Source organism: Coregonus clupeaformis, chromosome 39, assembly GCF_020615455.1.
Source record: "Coregonus clupeaformis isolate EN_2021a chromosome 39, ASM2061545v1, whole genome shotgun sequence".
NCBI lineage: Eukaryota > Metazoa > Chordata > Actinopteri > Salmoniformes > Salmonidae > Coregonus > Coregonus clupeaformis.
Window position 1 is genome coordinate 17,991,058 of NC_059230.1, and position 16,234 is coordinate 18,007,291.

The 16,234-nt window shown below is 45.2% G+C and overlaps 2 protein-coding genes across 6 annotated transcripts in view; one reads left to right on the forward strand and one right to left on the reverse strand.

Annotated features, from left to right (window-relative positions):
- The first annotated feature begins 1,250 nt into the window (after positions 1-1,250).
- On the forward strand, positions 1,251-6,285 carry LOC121554660 (Y-box-binding protein 2-A). Of its 5 annotated transcripts, none has more exons than XM_041868324.2 (10): positions 1,251-1,540; positions 2,762-2,825; positions 3,014-3,047; positions 3,169-3,270; positions 3,558-3,812; positions 4,199-4,281; positions 4,484-4,691; positions 4,795-4,950; positions 5,139-5,207; positions 5,715-6,285. In XM_041868324.2, exons 1-9 carry the CDS (start codon positions 1,462-1,464, stop codon positions 5,172-5,174), a joined length of 1,017 nt encoding a protein of 338 aa, XP_041724258.1. In that variant the 5' UTR covers positions 1,251-1,461; the 3' UTR covers positions 5,175-5,207; positions 5,715-6,285. The 5 variants fall into 5 exon arrangements, with proteins under 5 accessions (XP_041724258.1, XP_041724259.1, XP_041724257.1 ...); XM_041868325.2 differs by having other exon boundaries at positions 3,169-3,258; positions 5,139-5,214; XM_041868323.2 differs by having other exon boundaries at positions 1,252-1,540; positions 5,139-5,214.
- Positions 6,286-6,599: 314 nt separating this feature from the next.
- The window catches only part of LOC121554659 (solute carrier family 2, facilitated glucose transporter member 4-like), a 36,332-nt gene continuing 26,697 nt past the window's right edge, over positions 6,600-16,234 (reverse strand). Inside the window, exons 4-11 of the mRNA XM_041868322.2 lie at positions 11,003-11,127; positions 10,693-10,808; positions 10,366-10,528; positions 9,972-10,159; positions 9,630-9,734; positions 8,552-8,653; positions 8,144-8,347; positions 6,600-7,926 (exon numbers count right to left, since the gene is read on the reverse strand). Coding sequence (XP_041724256.1) covers positions 7,711-7,926; positions 8,144-8,347; positions 8,552-8,653; positions 9,630-9,734; positions 9,972-10,159; positions 10,366-10,528; positions 10,693-10,808; positions 11,003-11,127 — 1,219 coding nt within the window. The 3' untranslated portion in view covers positions 6,600-7,710. The remainder of the gene's footprint in view (positions 7,927-8,143; positions 8,348-8,551; positions 8,654-9,629; positions 9,735-9,971; positions 10,160-10,365; positions 10,529-10,692; positions 10,809-11,002; positions 11,128-16,234) is intronic.

Genomic DNA, 16,234 nt, shown 5'->3' on the forward strand with positions numbered 1-16,234 from the left:
GCTCACTCCCTCACCCAGCCTTTCCAAATACCCATGAAATGAACCTAGGCAAAATTGTGGTCAGTGCGCAGGCGTGGTCACCGATTCTAGAACAGGGAGGGGGGCGCAATCACCGGAACATTGTGAGACATCGAATGGAACCTCTCATTCACTATGCATGGGGCCCCTCTCATTCATTCTAAGGACCGTTATTTTGGGATTAAGAATATGGGCGCTTTTACGCAGCACGTAAGGACACTCGGATATAATGACCGAAGCATCAATAGAAATTGAACCCTTATCCTTCACCATATTTCACTTTCAAGGGAATATTAGGCGTAAGAATAAAAAAAAAAAACATTTTTTAAAGTGGATTGTGCTTTTAGGGGGTTCTGGTTTTAATGCTCAACACATGTTGCTGATGTAGGCCTAATAACAGCGTCTCATTATTGGCAAAAGTATTTTATCTCTCTTTGTAATAGGCTACCCATGGTGGTATTGCCCCCATGGTGGTATTGACATGGTGGCAGGCAGTCAAAGTCAGTGCCCAGTGATTGGCAGTTCGCGGAGCCGTTGGTTTAAATTTAGCCCAGTGAAACATGAATCAGATGACCTATGTGTGGAGGGCCAGATGGGAGCTGAGATAAAATGGAGGGATGGGGAGGGTTGGGAGACTGGGAGGCATGCGAGTCAGGGCATGGGTCGGAGGAAAGACTGAGGACGGGGGCCGGGGCCTTTTTATCAACGTGTCAGCTGGGGTGTTTGTGCTGATGGATTTGGTGCAGGACCAACCATGTGTCTAATTTATCACTGATGGCGGCACGAGCTGAAATACCGCAACAGAGAGACAGGTGCACACAGGGGAGTGGGCCTGTAGTAGGTAATGTAGCAACAGACGAGACAAGCAGGATATGGGGGCTATTTAGCCTTATTGACTGACCAAGTAGGCATTAGGCTAGCCGACTTTGTACATTATAGTTGCATTTAAACAAATCTAAGCCATTTACTCACAGGAGAGGGTAACACCTGGTAGACCTAGTAACCCATTATGATAGACCAACACACCTGAATTACACTTTTGACAATGGCATGTTTCTTAGGCTATTGACTATTTCAGAATAATTTATTAATCATATAGGCTATGCCCTCTGGTCCACACAGTCACGAGAGGCTGCATGCGTAACACCTCATTCAGGTTATCACCGGTCTAGTCTCATTACAATCTGGGTGCTCCGCTCTGCGCGCTATCACCTGTCCTGCTCTACCTGCTTTAATTTTAAACCTGTCTTTTTTGTGGCCTACGCCCTTCCAAATTCCTTCCGTGCTGAGCTAATGAGGCTCCTGGATTGGCTACTATGAAACCAATGAGGGCGCGGTTAACGTCGTAGAGCCCGGTAGGTTGCCGGGATAAAAAGTTTGCGGTGGCGGCCAGAGCAAAGTTTGGAGAGGGGGACATTATTGTGAACGTGTATCCGTGAGAGTATGACCGACGCAGAAGCGCAGAGCGCCCCACCGTCGGCTCCGGTGGAAGAACAGCCACAGCCAGATAGAAAAATTATAGGTAGGAAAAGTATAATTACTAGTGGCAAAAATATCTTGCTTGACAAAAGTTTTAAGAACTTGTGTGTTATAAGTTTGTGGATTTACCCTTGCGTCATGGCCACGCACTAAAGGCAGAAACCTGGATGTGCCTCAAATCAATACTTAAACTATGTCAGTAGGGCTACAGATTGGGTAGTTGGAAAGTGCGTATGTTTCAGTGACTCGTTGGTTTTGTAGCTCTTGGATGTTAATCTATGGCAGTAGTGCACATTGTACACCCAGGTCAAATTGTGCTGATCCTAAGCAGTTTTTGGAGTTTCGTTTCGAGTTCCACATGCCTCATGTTTTACGCACGGACTTGGATGAATATCATTTTATTAAATACCTGCTCCATTATAAGACTGACATCAATGCTGATACAAATATATGGTTCAACAAGCGCATATATTTTCATTTGGAGACAAAGTAGGACATACGTTTGCGCAACTGACCCCACCTGGGTTTGTGCGGTTGGTAATGTGCCGGCCTGTTTAGACGCACACGGTTTTCATCAGCTTTAATTATTCAAACCGACATTTTGAGTTGTTGAGTATGAACGTGGTTGAATGTAGGCTAATGGTGTCACAATATGACCCTAATTTCACCTCATCAGATGTCACGTGTTCAAAGGGGGAGGGAGTTTGTTCACAGGTGTACGTCATCTTGATCAAAGATTGACGTCTGATTTCCCCTTGAGACAGTCCTTTAGATCAAAATGATCACTTGTCAATTATTGATTGCCACGTTAACTGGGCTTTCATTAAATGTTCAGTGAGCATTGGTGCAAATTATTTGTTAAGTTTCTGTTGAACATTCCAATTGAGGTGCCAATTGCCTTTGATTTTGGGTACATCAACAAAGATACTAGGTATGTTAATGTATGCAGTTATTCATGAACACTCCACAATGTTAAAACGGTAACGACACAACTATTCACAGGAAGCACAACTTGTCCCTCTTGACATAGTACGTTTCTAGTCAAGTATTGTTAATGATTGGCACAATCACAGCATATCCTGTAGCCTAGCTTGAACCGTTTTGGTGGATAAAAGTTGAGATAAGGGAGAAATGTACTAGGGAATATAATAGACGTTCCCTTTCAAGACCTCAAACGCAGCTTCACATTAATTGATTCTTTCTTTTGACTTGAGGATTTGAGTTTGATGTTTGTGGTACAGTATTTATCAAACTCTTGTTGCAGCCACCGCAGTCCAAGGCACCGTGAAATGGTTCAACGTGCGCAATGGATATGGCTTTATCAACAGGTACCCTGTTATGTGCTAGAATGTGGTTTTGTGTAATGTGGCTGACCGATGTGAAATTAAACAGTACACTCATGGGCATTTAATTTGACACAATACATGTGCTCAGTAGTACAGGTATCTGACACATTAACATGGATATGGTTTGATCATTTTGGATTTGTCATAATTTATCATTGTTTTCTTCTCAGAAATGACACCAAAGAGGATGTCTTTGTTCATCAGGTAAACCCAGCAAGATTAAGTCATACCACTGGGTTGCATTCATTAGTGCACAGTATGTTTTCTTCTGTTTGGTGCCTAGTGAATACAACCCTGTATCACATCATCCAATCCATCTGTTTAGACTGCCATCAAGAAGAACAACCCCAGGAAGTTCCTTCGCAGTGTTGGGGATGGGGAGGTGGTAGAGTTTGACGTGGTCGAGGCCGCCAAGGTAGGCAAACCTGTAAGGACGATCTTTTTTACATTTCACCCTCTATTATTAACAAGCCTAATGGATAGTACAGCCCAAAATCAAACTTTGAAATACCTCTTTGTGCTTTTGACTTAGTCCTACCCCAATTTCAGTTTCATGCCATAAATTGTGTAGCTGCTGCTTTAGGCGTTTGGATACATTTAAAATTAATGGGAAATATTATATTTTTGTAGTGAACTATCTCTTTAATTTGAATGTCACTCAAACTGTTTGAATTGCACATCATTGTTCATTGTTTTAAATATCTCTCCTACAAGCTCTCTCTCTCCCTCTCTCAGGGCTCGGAGGCAGCCAACGTGACAGGGCCCGGCGGCGTTCCCGTCAAAGGCAGTCGCTACGCGCCCAACAAACGCCGCTTCCGCCGCCGCTTGTCCCCTCGCAGCCCCAGGCCAGGTGACGAGAAGGGCGACGGCACCTCAGGCCCCACCTCAGAGGGAGGAAGGGAGCACGATGGAGAACGGCCTGCACCGCGACGGCGCAGGCCCCGCCGACCCAGACAGGAAGGGCAAGAGGTGAGAAGTAGATGGATAAAAAGCTGCATCCCCACAGTTTAAAGTCCCTTCCCCTCCATGTCGACTTTATTTGAAGAGGAAAAATAGACCAACTGAAAGTAATATGGTGAATGGAATTTACTGCCACTACTTCCAGGAAATTGCTTCCTCCTGTCCAGTTCCTAAGTGGATGTCCCCACCCTACCCTTACCCTCCCCATAATTCTTACCTTAACCTTTTTAAAATTTAAACTTCAATGGGGCGAAGTCAGTTGGGACGTCCCAAGGGTCCCGTTTTAGACTTTTCCGTTCCTAAATGTCTGCAAATGGAGGAAATTGGACCTCCACCTGTGCATATCAGTTGTGTAATCCATTTTCCCTCATGAAGTGTTGTACGTCTCTCCCCAGGGCGAGGCAGGGGAACAGGAGGGAGGAGCAGAAGGTGACCAGCAGAGGCCTCCACCGCGCAGGTTTAGGCCCCAGTACCGCAGGTGAGACTCATGACATGGCATTTTTATGTGTATGCTTTTATGTATTTTGGGATGTTCACATGTCAACAGATTTTAGCAGTTTGTGGATTACTTTTTAGCCCATAGGCTAGTATTCCAACAGTTCATGATGGAATAGATTTGGCCTATTTGGCTGTAAATTTCACTTGCAGTGTATTTGTCCCATGCCATCTAACCTTCTCAGGCCATTCCGTCCTCGACCACCTCCCGGGGAGATTCAGGCGGGTGCTGCCCCCTCAGAGGGCCAGGCAGCAGACGGGCAGGAGGTGGTGAAGGAGGCCCAGGAGGGCCAGCAGACAAACGGGGAGCAGGCCAACGAAGACGGCCAGAAGCCCAGCCGACAGTTCAGCCGCCGCAGGCAGAGGAACTCCGAGTCTAACTCTGTCTCTAAAGTGAGCAGCTCAGTGCTTCCTATGTAATGTCGCTTTTGCCCCTGTACAAAATAATACAATGACAATATTACATTGCTGAGTTTCCCCTCTGTTCATATCTTAGGATGGGGTAGAGAAGCCCGACAAGCCAGATAAGCCAGCCTCGGAGCCTAGCACGCCCCCTCAGACCTCCAAGCCAGCTGACCTCAAGGCCTCCCCCAAGGCCTCTCCTAAAGGCTCACCAAAAATGTCCCCCAAAACCGCTCCCAAATCACCAGAGGTAAGAGGCACCCCAAAGTCTCTTCAATACTCCCTCTTGCTTTTACTAACTGTTGTAACTGGTCTTAACTTGGCGACCGTTTTACTGTAGTCTTACTGTAGGTATTCCTGTATGTAGGAAATATTTTAATATTGACTCTTAGTTATGTTCCAACTAAGTAAAAAAAAAAAAAAATCTTAATTTTTCAGGCACCTGCCACAACAGTTCCCGTGGCCACAGAATGACACCCATGATGGGACCGTATAACGTGACCCCAGGCAAGAGGTGGGACCTCACTATAAACTGGCGCAGCCTTTGAGGGGTGGGGTGGAGGAGGGTGGAGGGTTGTGCTTCTTGCATTACTACTACAAAATTGCGACGTCGGCATCTCGTAGCTGATGTCACTAGTATGTGACCGCTTAGTTACTTTTTCAACGTATGGGTTTTCAGAGGAAAACAGTCTTCTGAAGGATGGTCAGCACCTGTGGTCCCAGTGGATAACCTGGTGTTAAAGATGCTTTTCCTAATGACTAATTTTGGGACATTCTGGCGTTCAATGAAAGCCCACCTATATTGCAGGCATAATTTGGTTGCCAATTGAAGGCTCAAACCCTGTGGGACCCACTGCCTGTTGTCAGGTTGGAAGTTTTAAGTCTTGGCATGAATTGTTCTATTATTTTAAGTGTTAATGTCTTGTTTCTCCTCCTTGTCCTCTCTGTCGGTCTTTCCCCCTGTCTCTTTTCACCTGCCCGTCTGTCTCTCTCCCCCTGTCGCTCTCTCTTTAGGTCCTAGAGAGGGTTAGCTGGGGGACCGAGCCCATCTCACCACACCCACCACTGTGTGCTCTACACCCCCCCCTCCCCCCGCAACCCACCTTACCCGACCCCCTTCCCCCACTCCCGACTTGTCTTGTCTAGCTAGACACTGCATATGGGGGGGGGGTAGGATGGGAGGGAGTTGCGTGTCTATTCAGAAATGTGAAAATACACCTACTAGAGAAAAAAAGTATAAAAACCTGCTTGGATGCCCAGTTATTCCATAATTCCCCAGCTAGTTTACTTTGACTGAGAATGGGCACGAGCAGTAGAGGACCCAGCCGCTATTTAAGTTCGATAATGAGGGGAAAACGAAGCATGTGTGTGAGGGTAGTGGTTCAGGAGTTGCGATGAGAACCTTGCCACCCCCCTAGTTTCTAAAACATGCTGCAGCCCACACCCTATTTGGAAAATCAAGGCCGGGGGCTGGTTTAAAAAAAGCATTTTTGTTATACTTATTTTTGTATGCGCTTTTCTTTTGGAGGGGATTATGTGCAATTTCAGTATCTAAAATGTTGATTAAAAATGTTTGCAGAAACCACAATGCAGTCATGTCTTTAATGTCCATGATACACACTCCTTGAAATGTAAAATATGTCTGACTTGAATCCTATTTTAGTGGGAAAAAACCATAGTATAAGTAATTGAATTTCTTCAATTCAAACTCCAGCAGAATCTGAAACTGGTGCCTCAGACACATTTGATATAATCTATAACATTAAATTGCAGTATATTTGATATAGCTTATTTGTATGCAATTTGACCAATTTCTGGGGATGGTAACTAAAATGATTCGCTGAAATGTTGGGGCATCAACATGCTCATGTTTGAAATGAGGACATTTGTCACACAAACCACGGCAGAATACTTCATCAGTATTCACACTATATAAATTACAGATCCTCTTTGTACAATTGTTCAATACAAATCTTCAAAGACAACCAGTACAGAATGGACAGCAAACTGCATACATGCGTAGTAGTTCAGGGACAGATTCCTGATGCAGTAGCAATCAAACCAAGGCCTGTTGCCATATCAACTAATATTGCTCACTACCCCATATAAAAAAAAAAAACAGACCTACTCCTATTGGCGTGGGTAAAGTTTGAGTATTTGTAGACCCTTGTCACATTTAGTTTTTTTCAATCAAACCAGCACACTATATACATTAAGTCTAAATACATGATTTGCTCTCGTTAAAAGTAACATCACTGTAGGCTGTGCAATGAGTCATGTTAAAGCTGTCCACCATCTTGTGAAATTAAATTTAGGGACACTTCCAAAGGGGAAGTGGGTTGCTAGCGGTGGACTGGTTAACCCGTACTTCACTCAATGCCACACACCATAGCTTTGCTCACTGTAAAAATGTACATGGGTTTTTACACTGGCTGTTTTCCTATTGTAACCAGCTTCTATCCATCTCTGAAAACCGCTGACATTTTTGTATAAAGTGCAGGAATACCTCCAAGTCTCTTTCTCTCCATAGAACAACTGTGCGCATTCTCACTGAAGCAAATCGCCACCCCATCAGCATAAGTACACCCGGGGTGGGGGGGTTAATGCCTCTCAAAGTTCAGAAACCTTATTCTTGTTCCTGATCATCCCCTCTATATGCTCTGGTAATAAAAATCTCCCACCTCACTCACCCTCCACCCTTTCTGGGGTATGTTCAATTGGTGCAATGCTTTGTAATGTTGCACAACCTTTTCCTCGAGCAACCCCTGTTCCTGCCAACATCTCTCCCTCAAGCTCCATTTCCCAACTGCAGCCATTGCACCAACTACGGGCCCGGTTCCAAATCCATTCCACCTCCCTATCCCTTGACCCACACCCCCACTCTCCTTCCTCGATATGCCTAGACACAACCCCAGTACCCATTTGTAGCTCTCCTCCGAGCATCCCTGCCTACCCAAGAGTTTGTCTGGCCTCCTCAGCCTGCCCTCCCCAGTTCCCCCATGGGACCCCCTTAGTCAAGGCTCCCCCCCCCCAGGTAGTCCAGCTCTGTGCTCGGCTTGCTCAGCTCCATGTCCAGGTCCATCATGGCGGGCGGGTGCTGGCTGAAGGAGGCGGAGATCTGGTCAAACGTCTTGCCCCGTGTCTCCGGCACCCGGAAGAAGGTGAAGATGAGGAAGAAGAGAAGGAGCGCGGCGAAGATGAGGAAGACATACGGCCCACAAAGCTCCTGTGGAGCGGGAGGAAGGAGAGATAGAGGGGGAGAGAAAGGGAGGCGTATATTCATTAGTGTATCATTGAGAAGATATTTACTCATCAGTCCATGTCTGTCAGACACCATCCAATCCAGAGTAGGTCAGCTTTACCTATCATTAAAACCAATACTAAAGTCCCAAATGAAGGTTCCTGGTAAAAAAAAGAACCAAAACCACAAAGTGACCACTTACAGCGAGATACTGGAAGCCAAAGCCGATAATGAAGTTGGCTGTCCAGTTGGAGAATCCGGCCACAGCCATCGCAGCGGGCCTGGGGCCCTGGGAGAAGAGCTCAGCCACAAAGAACCAGGGGATGGGGCCAGGGCCCACCTCGAAGAAGGCAACGAAGCCAAAGATGGCCAGCATGCTGATGTAGCTCATCCAGGGAACGCTGTCCTGCCAACGGAAAGGCGGTGATGGTTCAGCCAGAGGTACATGAATAGAAATAGCCATTCCACCCATTTTGGCCTCATTGACTTGAATGGGGCGCCCCTTCTAGTATTTTATTTCTATGGGTACATGATTCCAGTCAACCAAGGTCGAAGTTATGATCATATGTGAATGGGCTAATGAGTTCATTGGTATTCATATGGGACTGACCAATAAGGCCAGAGCTATCGTCATGACAATGGCACAGCCACACATTCCGGACAGCCCCAGCATGTGTAGCGTCCGGCGGCCCGTCCTCTCCACCAGGAACAGCTGTTGATTGGACGAGAGCAGGGTGACAAACAGATCAGTAACATCAGGCCTGGATCATGCTCACTCATTTCTAATTGAGACAAAACTTTGCAGATGATTCTGACTGATTTTTTCCAACTGCCGTTTGTCTCAAACCTCTCCCCGGGGTCCCCCAGCCATTCCATGTTTTTTATCTATTCCAGAGCTTGCACACCTGATTCAATTTGTTAACTAATCATCCAGCCCTTGAATAGGTCAATAAGGTGAGCTAGTTCAGGGCTACAACAAAATTGTGAAATGTCTGGGGGTCCCCGAGGACAGGTTTACGAACCACTGGCCTAAGGCATTCTCCAGTCTGGTTTGGTCATAGATAAAGACTATTGTAAGTGGGAGCTTTCTCTACAGAATGCAAACACAAAAGTGAAGCTGATAACTTAAAGAGGTCTTTTCATTTTAAAATCAAAGCTCAACCCTCAACCCAGCCAATACAATCAATAACATTAAAAAAACAAATCTTGCCTTTTTGGATGAAGGCAGAAAGACTAAAGGCTCTATTCAATCTGAAGCGTTACAGATTGTGCAATATACATTTGAAGGTAATTTCCGATTGAGACGACATATGCAGCGTTTACCGTGAATGCAGTCTCCGCTAACGTGGGAACATTGCCTTTAAATTTCAATGACGTTGTAACGGTGAACTTCCGCGATACAGATTGAATAGAGGTGCATAAGACACGTACAGGGAAGGGTTAGGGTGAAGGTGTTCTGGTAGATGATTAATTGGTAGATTAAGTTGGGAGTTTCTCCCGTTCTTTCTGTATTGGCTCAGGAAGGCCAAGTTTGAAACGTTGGTCCACCAGACTCTGCGCATGTGGGCGAAGTGTGTGGCAACAAGATTAAGGTTGGGTCGACCCACTACGTTATCTTGTTTGTTCAGTGATAAAGGTGTAGAGTTAACAGTAATGGAGGTGCCTAGAAACAAGGCCTGCTTGTGTACCGAGACCACGGTGAAGGCACAGTTGACCACGCCGGCTCCTATAGTGGCGTAGACGGGGCTCTGGACCCCTGCCTTCTGGAAGATACTGGTGGAGTAGTAGAAGATCTGGAGAGGAGATAGAGGACGGTTGGTCATGGAATGGGGTCAAGCTTGAAGCAATACAGATGTGACTAATGCCAATCCTTATTGTAATATGATCCCAATGTAATTGTATTTCTTTGTCATTCTGTCATTGTTTGATGAAATCTAAGGACTCCAGATATAGAATGTATTTGAAAATACTCATCATCAGGTGATACACACACACCTACTGCACTCCCCTCCCCACCCTCTAGTACTCACAGCGTTGACCCCAGAGAGCTGTTGTGAGAGCTGCAGTAGGATGGCGATGATGATGGGCTGCCGGTACATGGGGGAGCGGAAGAGCTCTGCGATGGACACCTTCCTCTCCATGTCCATCCTCCTCTTCTCCTCCTTCATCTCCGCCAGCATATCCCCCACCTCCTGCCTCCCGGTCAGCCTCCTCAAGCCTGGCAAAGAGTGGGAATGAGAATCACGCTGAGTGGAGAACTTCAGATCGGTTTCAGTGTGTGTTTGTAATTCAAACCCTGCCCCTGATCTACTTGTAGTCCTCTCCAATCAATCATGAAGAAAAAGAGGCAAGGAAAGGAGATAAGGGAGGAAAGGAGGCCACTAGAAAGTGTTGGGACGTGGCAGGTCGTGACGTGATCCTCACCGCTCTTGGCGTGGTGCTCCTGGCAGCGGATGATGTAGAGAAAGCGGGGGCTCTCAGGGCAGAAGGGCAGCAGCACCATCTGTAGGACAGTGGGCAGAATGGTCACACCCACCAGCACTGGCCACAACTCCTCGCTGCCCAGCAAAGACTCCAGGCCCAGGACCTAGGGATGAGGGGGGAAAGAAAGGGGGAAAGGGAGAAAGGAAAGAGAAGAGAAGAGAATAGCGAGATGAAGATAGGAGAGAGTGAATGAGAGAGAAAACTTGAATGCAGGTTCAAGATTCTCTGTCATGTTGTTAAATACATTGTGCAAGCTCAGCTCTGTACCTGTGCTATGAGAATCCCTGTAACAATAGCCAACTGGTGGAGCGTGCCCAATGCCCCTCGCAGACTGGTAGGGGCTATCTCACCCACATACATGGGCACTAGCCCCGATGCCAACCCTGAGGGAAAGAAAATTAGGCTAAGGTTCAGAAACTGGTATGCCAAGGTCTGGAAACATAAATGAGCAGCGATAGTGATTTCTATTAACTATTTCACCGGTTATTGGAATTTCAGTACTATTCATAGAAAATAATATAGGCTATCTACTACACCACTGAAAAGTACCATTTAAATCTACAGGATGAGTGCTCACCACAGAATGCACCTATGAAGAAGCGTCCCAGGATCATCATCTCAAAGGACTGGCTGATCTTGGCCATGCCCATCAAACCTCCTCCGATGAAGGCAAACAAGTTGTTTATGAGCATGGCTTTCCTCCTGACAGAGTACAAAGGAATAAATACGTTTTAATATTATTAGTAGTCATAGTTTACAGAAACCCTTTATAATTGTGGTAATAGGCTTTTGACAGTTCCACTATGTGTCCTCTAGATGGCAGACTTACACCACAAAACAGACACTGTTACAACGTGTCATAAGGAAAATGTTTTGGTTACAAAAGGAACAGCTATTTTTAATCCTTAAAAGTCACCCGTGCGTCAATCTAAGTAACATAATAAAAAATCCGTCAATTTAAACTAGAGATATCTGATTTTTTTGCATGGACTGCGTCTCAATCCCCATCATCTGCCCATGTCGATCTTCCACGTCTGTGGTGGAAAGTGGCTGTCAAACTATGATGAGACATCCCGAAAATCGGTCATCTCACGAAGGGTTTTGCATACAAACTAATATGAGACTCTCACGAACACGATAGTGAACCATGTTGGATTTAACTGACTGACACTATCTATAGGGAACCATGTTGGATCTAACTGACAGACACTACCTATAGGGACCCATGTTGGATCTAACTGACTGACACCATCTATAGGGAACCATGTTGGATCTGGAAGAGGAGAGGGATACCCTGATTATACAGTATATCGGTCCGGGTCTGTGAATTAGGTATCAACCATTCAGAATGATGTTTTATGGCCCACCATGCTTTTAATAGCATCATCTGAGATGGAATTTCAGGTTCAAGTTTTGAAGGGTTAAGGTTATGAGGGTAAAGGTAAAAGTGCCAACATTGAATATTCATATGGCTATGTATATAGATGCAGGTGGATTTGTACTGAGTGTCTGTAAATGAGAACATCCATCTATCATGTGAACATGGGAATGTACATAACATGTGTATGTGTTGCAGTGCTAACAAGCATGCATTTTGTGGGTATGTCATTGTGTGTAGGTCTAAGTGTGTCCAAACTAGCCCAGCAAGTAAGCATGAGATATGCATGGGAAAAGTTTAAACTGTATCCTTGGGATCAAATCAAATCACATTTTATTTGTCACATTCTCCGAATACAACAGGTGTAGACCTTACCGTGAAATGCTTACATTACGAGCCCTTAACCAACCAGTTCAAGAAAGAGTTAAGAAAATATTTACTAAATAAACTAAGGTAAAAAATAATAAAAAGTAACACAATAAAATAACAATAACGAGGCTATATACAGGGGTTACCGGTACCGAGTCAATGTGCAGGGGTACAGGTTAGTCGAGGTAATTTGTACATGTACAGTTGAAGTCGGAAGTTTACATACACCTTAGCCAAATACATTTAAACTCAGTTTTTCACAATTCCTGATATTTAATCCTAGTAAAAATTCCCTGTCTTAGGTCAGTTAGGATCACCACTTTATTTTAAGACTGTGAAATGTCAGAATAATAGTAGAGAGAATGATTTATTTCAGCTTCTATTTCTTTCATCACATTCCCAGTGGGTCAGAAGTTGACATACACTCAATTAGTATTTGGTAGCATTTCCTTTAAATTGTTTAACTTGGGTCAAACGTTTCGGGTAGCCTTCCACAAGATTCTCACAATAAGTTGGGTGAATTTTGGCCCATTCCTCCGGACAGAGCTGGTGTAACTGAGTCAGGTTTGTAGGCCTCCTTGCTCGCACACGCTTTTTCAGTTCTGCCCACACATTTTCTATAGGATTGAGGTCAGGGCTTTGTGATGGCCACTCCAATACTTTGACTTTGTTGTCCTTAAGCCATTTTGGAAGTATGCTTGGGGTCATTGTCCATTTGGAAGACCCATTTGCAACCAAGCTTTAACTTCCTGACTGATTTCTTGAGATGTTGCTTCAATATATCCACATAATTTTCCTTCCTCATGATGTCATCTATTTTGTGAAGTGCACCAGTCCCTCCTGCAGCAAAGCACCCACACAGCATGATGCTGCCACCCCCGTGCTTCACGGTTGGGATGGTGTTCTTCGGCTTGCAAGCAACCCCCTTTTTCCTCCAAACCCTCCAAACATAACAATGGTCATTATGGCCAAACAGTTCTATTTTTGTTTCATCAGACCAGAGGACATTTCTCCAAAAAGTAAGATCTTTGTCCCCATGTGCAGTTGCAAACCGTAGTCTGGCTTTTTTATTGCGGTTTTGGAGCAGTGGCTTCTTCCTTGCTGAGCGGCCTTTCAGGTTATGTCGATATAGGACTCGTTTTACTGTGGATATAGATTCTTTTGTACCTGTTTCCTCCAGCATCTTCACAAGGTCCTGTGCTGTTGTTCTGGGATTGATTTGCACTTTTCGCACCAAAGTACGTTCTTCTCTAGGAGACAGAATGTGTCTCCTTCCTGAGCGGTATGACGGCTGCGTGGTCCCATGGTGTTTATACTTGCGTACTATTGTTTGTACAGATGAACGTGGTACCTTCAGGCGTTTGGAAATTGCTCCCAAGGATGAACCAGACTTCTGGAGGTCTACCATTTTTTTTTCTGATGTCTTGGCTGATTTATTTTGATCTTCACATGATGTCAAGCAAAGAGGCACTGTGTTTGAAGGTAGGCCTTGAAATACATCCACAGGTACACCTCCAATTGACTCAAATGATGTCAATTAGCCTATCAGAAGCTTCTAAAGCCATGACATCATTTTCTGGAATTTCCCAAGCTGTTTAAAGGCACAGTCAAGTTAGTGTATGTAAACTTCTGACCCACTGGAATTGTGATACAGTGAAATATAAGTGAAATAATCTGTCTGTAAACAATTGTTGGAAAAATGACTTGTGTCATGCACAAAGTAGATGTCCTAACCGACTTGCCAAAACTATAGTTTGTTAACAAGACATTTGTGGAGTGGTTGAAAAGGGAGTTTTAATGACTCCAACCTAAGTGTATGTAAACTTCCGACTTCAACTGTACACGTTTTGCTTTTATGTTGACTAAACACACCCTATATGGGTACTCAACACTGCAAGGTCATCATGTCACAGCAACACAGACAGACACACCTCCGACACAAACTCAACCAGGTGTAGGATTCAGAAGCTGTTAAGGAGCCTTTTGGTCCTAGACTTGGCGCTCCGGTACCGCTTGCCGTGCGGTAGCAGAGAGAACAGTCTATGACTTGGGTGACTGGAGTCTTTGACAATTTTTTGGGCCTTCCTCTGACACCACCTAGTATATAGGTCCTGGATGGCAGGAAGCTTGGCCCCAGTGATGTACTGGGCCGTACGCACTACCCTCTGTAGCGCCTTACGGTCAGATGCCGAGCAGTTGCCATACCAGGCGGTGATGCAACCGGTCAGGATGCTCTCGATGGTGCAGCTGTAGAACTTTTTGAGGATCTGGGGACCCATGCCAAATCTTTTCAGTCTCCTGTGGAGAAAATGTGTTGTTGTGCCCTCTTCACGACTGTCTTGGTGTGTTTGGACCATGATAGATTGTTGGTGATGTGGACACCAAGGAACTTGAAACTCTCGACCTGCTCCACTACAGCCCCGTCTATGTTAACGGGGGCCTGTTCAGCCCGCCTTTTCCTGTAATCCACGATCAGCTCCTTTGTCTTGCTCACATTGAGGGAGAGGTTGTTGTCCTGGCACCACACTGCCAGGTCTCTGACCTCCTCCCTATAGACTCATCGTTGTCGGTGATCAGGCCTACCACTGTTGTGTCGTGAGCAAACTTAATGATTGTCGTGAGCAAACTTAATGATGGTGTTGGAGTCGTGTTTGGCCACGCAGTCGTGGGTGAACAGGGAGTACAGGAGGGGACTAACCACGCACCCCTGAGGGGCCCCAGTGTTGAGGATCAGCGTGGCAGATGTGTTGTTGCCTATCCTTACCACCTGGGGTCGGCCCGTCAGGAATCCAGGATCCAATTGCAGAGGGAGGTGTTTAGTCCCAGGGTCCTTAGCTTAGTGATGAGCTTCGTGGGCACTATGGTGTTGAACGCTGAGCTGTAGTCAATGCGGGATGTCCCAACTCTGACGTCACCCCATTGAAGTTGACATTTAAAACGGTTAAGGTAAGGGTTAGGGTAGGGGTTAGGGTTTATGGTATGGATGTCCCAAGGATTCCGGATTGCACTAACCGATATGCATGCCTACATCTATGCTTATGTATATACTGTGTGTGTGCTAGGGTGACCACATGTCCCGGATTGTGCGGGACAGTCCCGCATTTTGACCCTTTGTCCCGCAACCAAACAATCATGTCCCGCATTTCATCAACAAATTCAAACACCACCAATTTAGAAAAAAAAATGGTTGATTTGTCCCGTATTTAAATCAAACATTCCAACCTGTCTCTTGTAGTCACGTTGCGCTTATGAAAAGATAGGCCTATATATCATAAGGATGTGGTAGCCTAAGCTTAATGGTGATGTTAAACACTTCTCCAATCGTTGTTGAGATCTGATATTCTGCGCAGCGCAAAACGAGACGTAGGCCAACGTCATATAGGCCTATCGTCAACCAATATTTCTCAAATCCTTTCGGACAAAATTCTGGCTAAACTTCGAGAGGACAGTTAGGCCTCCTAACTACTTACAAAAGGCGTGCTTCTGATGAAGACCTACAGAAGTAAGTAAATAGCCATATTAGACTGAAAGATATAAGGTAATTTCGTCAAACGTGTGAGGCTCTTCATGCCCATTAGTTGCTCATTTAACATATTTGTTGTTACTTTATTCAATCTCAGCCTAACTGTTTTACATTCCCTGAGTCCAAACAAAAAGGTTTTCCATTACCAAATATTCCCAGATTTTCATAAAACAGCCACACATGTGGGTCCTGTGTATCTCAGTTGGTAGAGCATGGCGCTTGCAACGCCAGTGTTGTGGGTTCGATTCCCACGGGGGGCCAGTATGAAAAAAAGTGCATGCACTCACTAACTGTAAGTCGCTCTGGATAAGAGCGTCTGCTAAATGACTAAAATGTAAAATGTCTCTTGTTTCTGCATCACCAAATTTTGTGCAAGGGAAAATAGTTGGCTATTCTTCAATTGCTTGTTCGGTGCTGCGGACTGCAGGGGTGTAGCAAATATTTATATCTGTGGGTGTAGTGCTGCCAGAGCACACCGGAGCATTGCTCCGCCACTTCTCACAATGGTGCTTGTTTAGTAAAGTTAGATAAAAGCTGAA